Below are 9,427 nucleotides of genomic sequence, written 5' to 3' on the forward strand. Positions count from 1 at the left end.
AATCAATTTCTTAGGGCGTCCACTTTTGAAGGAGGTCCTGGGTTCCATTCTCGACCCAGACGCCGCGTCATACTTATTATCTTTTACATAGGTAATGACTTCGTCAAGGATCTGTCGTTAGAGGTAAACGTCACGTGTCTGTCGGATATGACCTTTAACCTGGAGGACCCGTGTCACGGTAGGTGTTGGCATAATGGAGAAGCTCCCCTGCTGTGATCGTAAGAGTCATACATGCATGTAGGTCAAAATTTGTACCAATTTAGTTAACCTTGGTGACATCTCTGTATGAGTGAAAAGTTCTCAAATTGTGCATAAAACAACGTATATAAAACGAAGGAAACGTATGGGTATATCATTAGATGCTAAAGACGGAACCGAGCTGCTGTATAGGAAGGAAAATAACTCCTGGAGAAATCGTAGCGAGAATAGTCATACCAGGATCGCTGTTCTTACTATATGTAACCAAATTTTACAATTCGATTCACATCCCAAAGATCACAATGAAAGGTGAAGATAACAACTAGAAATCAATTTCATAAGTCCTATAAGCAATACAAAATGGAGAGTTGGACAAACACAGACCCCTAGATATATCAGAGGCCTAGGAGGAGTAAGCATCCCCTAATATATATATATATCCAAAGTCTCTCTTTTGTAGGAAGAATTTAAAAAAACATTAAAACACTTTTCGAAATATCTCAGCCGTGCTACAGGCCTTCATCAGTCGTGTTTATTAACGTGCATAGCAACTAACGAGGAACAACGTACTTAGCTATTCAAAAGAACTTCCAAATTTACTTTACACCAATTAGAGTCCACTTACATTTATGATTTGAATAGGTTATTATAGTAACTCTCGCAATTTTTCGGATGTTTTTGGCGCAATTTTGACGTTGCCTTTCAGGAGTATGTACATTGTGACGTCATAATACGTTGTTCATCGTTAGTTGCTATGCATTTTAATAAACACGACTGATGAAGGCCTGTAGCACGGTTGAAATATTTCGAAAAGTGTTTCAATGTTTTTTATCATATATATATATATCCCCTGTCGACCGGTCATATCCTCCGTGAGCCCTATATGTTGATCAGGTAAACGGAGTTATCCATAATCAAAATCAGAATCCCAAGAACGGCCTAAAAACCGGTATGAGATTTCTTGTTTATTGTGCGTGACAATGGTTTGTAATTACATGTACATTCAACCATAATGTACATTGTACTTTTGAGGTTATGTATTGGAAATATAAGAATGAAGATCTAAACATTTTTCTTTGCTATAAATCTAGTATGCTGTGCTTTAAAGAGATTTTGTTTTTTACATTTTCCTTCGCTTGAACACGCACACTATCCTGCTAGCATTTGTACAAGTAGAATTATTTTTTTTTAAATTGTCTTTTTCAGTAGGTAAAACTTGTATAGCAGTATTATCATAGCAGCAACCAAACTGTAGACTGAATTTCTTTACCATTACTCTTTCCAATGAAATATTGAATCATTTTAATGATTCAGTATTGACACTGCAGTGAATTAAACAGTATACAAAAAAGAATACAGTCTGTGACATTAAGGTTCTATTCTTCCTTGTGGATGTTTGTTCTAATGAAACATTTCTCTGCAATCGAATACAATGTGATTATACGTAAATACAAAAGAGGTAATGCATGTTTGACAAATCTCTCCTATCTATGGATTTGGTTGTCAGGCATTCATCAGGAGTGTTGGATTTATTATGTACAAACTTAACACAAATACAATCGAATACAATGTGATGATACTAAATAAAAAAAGACGTACTGCTTGTTTAAAAAACCTCTTTTATCTATAGAGACACTCATCGGGAGTCTGGGGATTATTATGTACAAACTCAAGTATATCCATTAGATGAAGAACAATCGTTTTATTAGCCAACCCGTATTTCTGAGTTATTTCGATTAACATTACCGGGTATAATTGATTTTTTAATGCATTTCCCTTATCAAACATACAATGAACTATCTGTTTAAATACCTTTGATCCGATAATGTAAACACAACTGCTTTTGTCGGAGGTACACATTTAAAGACAGGTTTCCAGCGACACATTTATTTTGTACATCTACCTCCGAATTTCATCCCGGCTTTTTAAAAAAACAAATTAAGAACTATTGTCCATATCTGTTATAATGAGACACATGAAGCGTTTTCATAAACCCCAGGTACTAATTTATATTCTTATTGTTTGTGTGGCACTGTCAACATCCATCGATGTAGACAATCTCGTGGAATTTTACAAATCCTTGATGAGTGATCACGTGCCATTTATAAGACCTGTGAAGAACCAGAGTGCTCCGATTACAGTTTCCATAGATATTGCACTTCACTCCGTCGTTTCGTATGAAGAAACAACTGGGACCCTTTCATCTCTAGTTATTCTACACAAACGATGGAATGACGAATTGGTGAAGACAAACTTCTCAGAGGATGTTGTTACCAATATCCCTATTCCCACCTCTCTAGTGTGGAGTCCTGTTTTGCGTATTTACAATACCGTTACAGAGGACACGGGGATAAAGATGGGTGATAGCAAATTTCAAACAGTTTTTCTTACTCCTAACGGAACAATGGAATGGACCGTTATGGGTTTGACTGTAACAAAGTGTAAAGCAAATATGTTGTATTACCCAATGGATGAACAAAAATGCGAAATAATTTTCATGAGTGCTGAATCATTCGAAAATGTTAAGATACAGACGTTTTCCCAAACATTCACTGACAGGTCGTCTGCTCTGATCGAAAACGATGAATGGGATATAAAACACGTAATGAGCAAAACAGGAATGTACTATACATATCCAACCATTACACTTTCCTTCAATATTTGCAGACGTCCTATGTTTCTCTTAATGAATTTTGTGGCTCCTCTGGTGTATCTGTGTATTCTGAATATCCTTGTGTTTCTTCTTCCAGAGTCTTCAGGAGAGCGAATATCATACTCAGTCACCATGCTGTTGACTTTAACTCTGTATCTCAACATGATAGCTGATCGCCTACCGAATACTGTACCGGTCAGCCTTATCAACATAAATATCATTATTCAGTACAACACTAGCTGCTTTGTCGTTTTAATGACCATCTTAACTGTCTGGATGTACAATAAACAGCAAGGAGACCAGCCTGTACCAAGGTGTTGGCAAACGTTTATGTGGATCACGCATTGTGTATGTTTCCGGAGATTGAATAGTAAAGTACGACAAATAAGTCCCCAATCAGAGAAGGACTTCGAACTCAAAGAGGTAGATGACGTAATAACGGAAGGCGGCACTATTGAAGTAGTACCTGTCACGTGGGGTGACGTGACACAATCTACCAATCAATTTCTTTTTAGAATTACTGTTGTTTTCTTGTGCATTCAGATTCTTGTATTTTTCTTGTTAACGGTGATTCGTTTTGTTTAAGTTAAATACATACTAAGGATTGAATTGGAGAAACATTGGGATTTGGAATACCGAGTATTCTATTGTCGTTTTGTTTTCTACATAAACATAAAAACTAAGACAACGAAGATTGAACGATTTTCGAATTTTTTGAATTTTTTATAAGTATCTCGAGACCCTTAAAATTATGCAAAAGTTTTGATTTAATAAAACACATACATAAATGTGATATATAATACGACATTATAGACAGTTGCTTCTTCAACAAAAATAAAAAAAACCCGGAAATATTCATATCTAATGATCAGTCATCCAAACAATTACTTTGTTAAACACCACTCTGATTCCACGCACAAGTTCTCTGAAGTTCAAATAAAAATATGCTGGAGTTCCCGATTGAAAATATTTTCGTGGTCTTAGGTGATCAGGTCTTCCAACAGTCTCTTGGAATTCCCATGGGCACTAATTGTCCTCCTTTGCTAGCTGACCTGTTTTTATATTTCTCTGAAGCAAATTTTATTCCAAAATTTCTACATGAGAAGAAAAAATCTCTTGCTGTGGCCTTTAATTTGACATTTAGATATATCCACGACGTTTCATCTATCAACAATGATGATTTTAATTCATATATCGATTCGATATATCCCAGTGAACTCGAAATAAAATACACCACAGAGTCGTCCACTTTTGTTTCATACTTAAATATTTTATTGAAAGTAGATATTAACGGCAAACTAAAAACTCAACTACAAACGGGATCATTTCACCTTCTCCATCGTCAACTTCACATATTTATGTAGCAATATTTTTCATTATAACCTGCATATGGTGTTTATATCTCTCAAATGATTCAATACGCAAGAGTTTGTTCTGCGTACGATCAGTTTTGAAATCGAGGCAGGCTACTGCCAAAAAAGTTGATGATGCAGGAGTTCCAAAAGTCTCGTTTAAAGTCAGCATTTCGCAAATTCTATGGTTGTTAAAAGATCTATCTTGCCAATACAGCATTTCGCAAATTCTATGGTTGTTAAAAGATCTATCTTGCCAATACAGCCTTTCATTGCGTCAAATGCTGTCTGATGTGTTTCATATCGATTGTTAGGCAGTTCTTGGCACACTGATTTTGACTACGAATAACTCCGTTTGCCTGATCGAGATATAGGGCTCAATGCAGGTGTAACCGGTCGACAGGGGATGCTTACTACTCCTAGGCACCTGATCCCACCTATGGTGTATCCAGGGGTCCTTGTTTGCCCAACTTGCTATTTTGTATTGTTTATAGGAGTTATGAGATTGATTACTGTTCGTTATTTTCACCTTTCATTAAGGTAACTCCACACTCGCAGTTTTATCTGATACAAGTTTAGAAAGTGTACTTATATCCATTTATTAGAGTTCAAACTAACAAATTATCAAATAAAATATATAGGTCATCACACTTTTTAAGTTGCGAGACATACATATATGAAATTATATATCACTGTCAGAAAATTGTAATTTCCCTTAAACAACGTTATCAAAATTCAATAAAAACTGGTTATGACGATGTAATAGCATTTATAACAATTTCATAAAACTGTTTCTTCAAAAAAATATACAAAATGTCTGTGAAAATAAAGGAAATCTGTCGCATAATAGACTTGATAGAGAAATCAATAAAAACAGAGTTATTATCCTTGGATTCAATATTTTGAAACTTGTCATTGATTATTCATCGATAACTTAAACTTTTGAAATATTTTATTTTTAACAAGATTTTTTACAATAACTATCGAAAAAGACTCCAACAAAAGGTACGCTCCTATCATGCATAAATTTAAATAAACCATTGACTTTGCAAAATCTGATGACATCACAGGAGGGTGGAATTACTTTTAAGTTTGTTATTTTACCGTTAGTATCTATTTTCAATAAGATATCTAAGTACGAAGCAGATGTGGAGGACTCTATGGTGTCTTCTGTTTCGAGTTCACTTGTATCTATCGAATCGACGTATGAATGAAATTGTTTACTTTGTTAATAGATCAAACGTTGTTGATATATTTATATATGTCGAGTTGAAGGCCATTGCAAGAGATCTTCTTATGTACAAACTTTTTTAATAAATTCTGCCTCATAAGGTAGTGGACAATCCTTTTTGCAGCTTAGAAGTATCTTGATGAGGACCTAAGACAATCTTCCGCGGTAGTAGGGTAAACGTCGAGTCTAAATGAGTTCTGTTGTGTAGTGAATGATTATATCCTTCTGTTGTGTAGTGAATGATTATATCCTTCTGTTGTGTAGTGATTGATTATATCCTTCTGTTGTGTAGTGAATGATTATATCCTTCTGTTGTGTAATGAATGATTATATCCTTCTGTTGTGTAGTGAATGATTATATCCTTCTTTTGAGGGCGGTATTTTTCGACGTCTTTGGATCAAGCATAGTTGTCCAAATTAATAACTGCTGAAGGAATATCAATTATCGTTTACAGTTACATATATATATATATATATATATATATATATATATATATATATATATATATATATATAGTTTGTAAATAAAGAATTCGGTATTTGATACAGTAAATACATCCAATAATAAAAGTCATATTCATTTTATAATTTTCATTTTATAACTGTCTGAAGAGGCATTAAAGCCGAAAGCGCTAACAGTGAAACGTTATTCGAGTTTTGTGTTTCTTGACTTTTATTATTGGATATATATATATATATATATATATATATATATATATATATATATATCCAATAATAAAAGTATATATATATATATATATATATATATATAGTGTTACCTAAACATTAATTCTCAATTTCTGCAACTGCATCTACCACCAAATCTCCTAAAATAGATGGGCATGTGATTAATGAATATTACCGTCCATGTATAAAGACTGGGTTATTGTTTTCAATAAAACTTTATCCATTTTAAATTACTTTTTAACAGTGCGAATCTCCTGTGAATGAGTGTCAGTGTGTAAATCCCCTTATTCTAAAATACAAGTCAAACCAATGCATGTCCCGTCCATATCTTGTCTCGAATTGCCTGAGGCAGATGATGGTCCATAGATTTCCAGTCATGTACGCTTAACTTAAGCTGGTACCTGATCCCGGACAAAAAACTCAACTCCCTCAAACTGCAGATGTTGTATATAATCAGCACCTGATGTATACGCCTTGGATTACAGACGAAGTGGATGTTTATTATATTTTAACTAAATAGATTGGTTTGGGTCGGAATGATATTGGAAGCTCGCAGATTAGGACTCACGGCTAGTGTGACCGGTCGACAGAAGATGCTTCCTCCTCCTAGGCACCCGATCTAACCTCTGATACATCTAAGGGTCCGTTTTTGCCCAAATGTCTAATTTGTATTGTTTATAGGAGTTATGAGATTGATCACTGTTCCTTATCTTCACCTTTCGTTGTACAATACCCGTGATCCCCATGAACTCGAAACTCACTGATACGATCCTTGTTAGCTGGTAATGGGTCTAGTATCTACCTCCTCGACTTTTTTAAAGAAATGGTTCGTGATTTATATAATAGTGGAATGGAAATGCTAAATGTTCTACCGTTGGGATGACTTAAAATTATTGGTCGAATACAATTAAAATGGTTTAATAACCCTTGATCTTTAGTAGGTTTGAACCTTAAAAAGAACGGAAAAGTTGTCTCGTCTGCCCATGGATTACAAGCATGTATTTATTAAGTGACAAGTGCCATTATATCTCAATTACACAGGCATTGTGATGAGTGACGTCACAGAACAGGTGTGAATTTGCATCCGATCAATTTGCAGTGCTATACATGCATTACAACAATGAATAAAAACAAAAATCACAATGGTTTTATTTCCATTTATTTTTGCAGAAAGCAAATACATCTTCATACAATATCAATTCTTAACAAGCTGAAATATTAAAAACGTTTTCACTTTACAGGTATACGATTCAATAAAGAGGCTTCAGAATCATAAGAAATAGTTTGAAATGTCAGTTCACATCTACAATCTCACAAAAGACAGAGTGATGAAAGAAATATCAAAATGATGAAAACATTATTGATATTCGGCTGTGTTCACAAGTATGATGTAAGTTCTAAAACCACTTGTTGATAGTTCTATAACAATATCCTACAATAAATAATGTGTATTTACAAAGAGTATATATATATATATATATATATATATATATATATATAAAGCAGGAAAATATGTACTTCCAAAATATACAAATATTTGAGTAGATCTTGGAAATGCATATTTTTCATATATATATATATATATATATATATATATATATATATATATATATATATATATACATGTATGTATGTATGTATGTATGTACATGTATGAATGTATGTATGTATGCACATGTATGAATGTATGTATGTATGCACATGTATGAATGTATGTATGTATGCACATGTATGTATGTATGCACATGTATGTATGTATGTATGTATGCACATGTATGTATGTATGTATGTATGCACATGTATGTATGTATGTATGTATGCACATGTATGTATGTATGTAGCTAGGTATGTAGGTATGTATGTATGTATGTACATGTATGTATGTAAAACTTATACGGTACCAATTTTGATGCACCAGATGCGCATTTCGACAAATAATGTATGTATGTTTATGTATGTATTTATGTACATGTATGTTTGTAGGTAGGTAGGTAGGTAGGTATGTATGCAATGAAAATTTCAATTTGGGGAATGAAGTCAATCAGAGTATCTTGTTTTGCAGAGACATTCTATGTAATGTACGGATTTTGTAATTTACAGGACCTGAATAAGGGTAACGCAAAGTAAACGAATTATTAATTTGATTTAATAAATCAGATTTTATTTCCACTTCTTTTACTTAAAATGCAATGTTTCCATTAAATTTCACTGTGGGTCCAGACAAAGCCAATGTATGGGCCCACATATGATCACCATAATATGGGTCCCACATATGATCACTATAATATGGGTCACACATATGATCACCATAATATGGGTCACACATATGATCACTATAATATGGGTCACACATATGATCACTATAATATGGGTCACACATATGATCACCATAAGATGGGCCACACATATGATCACTATAATATGGGTCACACATATGATCACTATAATATGGGTCCCACATATGATCACCATAATATGGGTCCCACATATGATCACCACAATATGGGTCCACGCATAACCACTATAACATGGACCCCACATATAATCACTCTAACATGGGCCCAGCTGAACATACCGTTACTTCAACTAACAATTAATGACTGAAGATAACTGGATGGTAATTGTCAATGAAATTCAACTTGTTCTCGTGTAACAGGTGCCTAAAGACTAAGAATTAGAAATGACCAACAGAGTAAATAAAACAATGACATGAGTCGAGGTAGAGTACTAGTAAAAGCATGATATTCTGATATACAAAGTACTAGTAAAAGCATGATATTCTGATATACAAAGTACTAGTAAAAGCATGATATTCTGATATACAGAGTACTAGTAAAAGCATGATGTTCTAATATACAGAGAATTTGATATACTGACATATTGATGCACAAATATTCAGATATACCAATATAAAGATATTCTGATTCACAGATATCCTGATATAATCTAATACACAGATATTGTGATACAGAGATATTCTGATATACAGATATCTCCTGATACAGATATGCTGATATACAGATACATGTATTCTGATATACTTATATACAGATATTCTGATACAGATAATCTAACATACAGATATCCTGATACACAGATATTCTGATGCACAGATATACTTATATACAGATATTCTGATATACAAATAATCTAACATACAGATATTCTGATATAAAGCTATTCTGATATACAGTTATTCTGATACACAGATATTCTGATGCACAAATATTCTGATACACAGATATTCTGATATACAGATAAACTGATATAGGAAAAAATGAGGGAATCAGTGATATCTTATGAAAA

General features: G+C 33.5%; 1 protein-coding gene across 1 annotated transcript; it reads right to left on the reverse strand.

Moving 5' to 3' along the window:
• Positions 1 to 7,736: 7,736 nt before the first annotated feature.
• Positions 7,737 to 9,358, reverse strand: LOC130051104 (putative uncharacterized protein FLJ46204; the record flags this gene model as incomplete). Its single annotated transcript, XM_056152457.1, has 2 exons — positions 9,201 to 9,358; positions 7,737 to 8,162 (listed from the first exon to the last, which is right to left on the reverse strand). Coding segments are annotated over exons 1-2 (504 nt in total), but the record flags the coding sequence as incomplete, so codon positions are not given.
• Between the last annotated feature and the right edge of the window lie 69 nt (positions 9,359 to 9,427).

This window comes from Ostrea edulis, chromosome 10 (genome assembly GCF_947568905.1).
Source record: "Ostrea edulis chromosome 10, xbOstEdul1.1, whole genome shotgun sequence".
Lineage (NCBI taxonomy): Eukaryota > Metazoa > Mollusca > Bivalvia > Ostreida > Ostreidae > Ostrea > Ostrea edulis.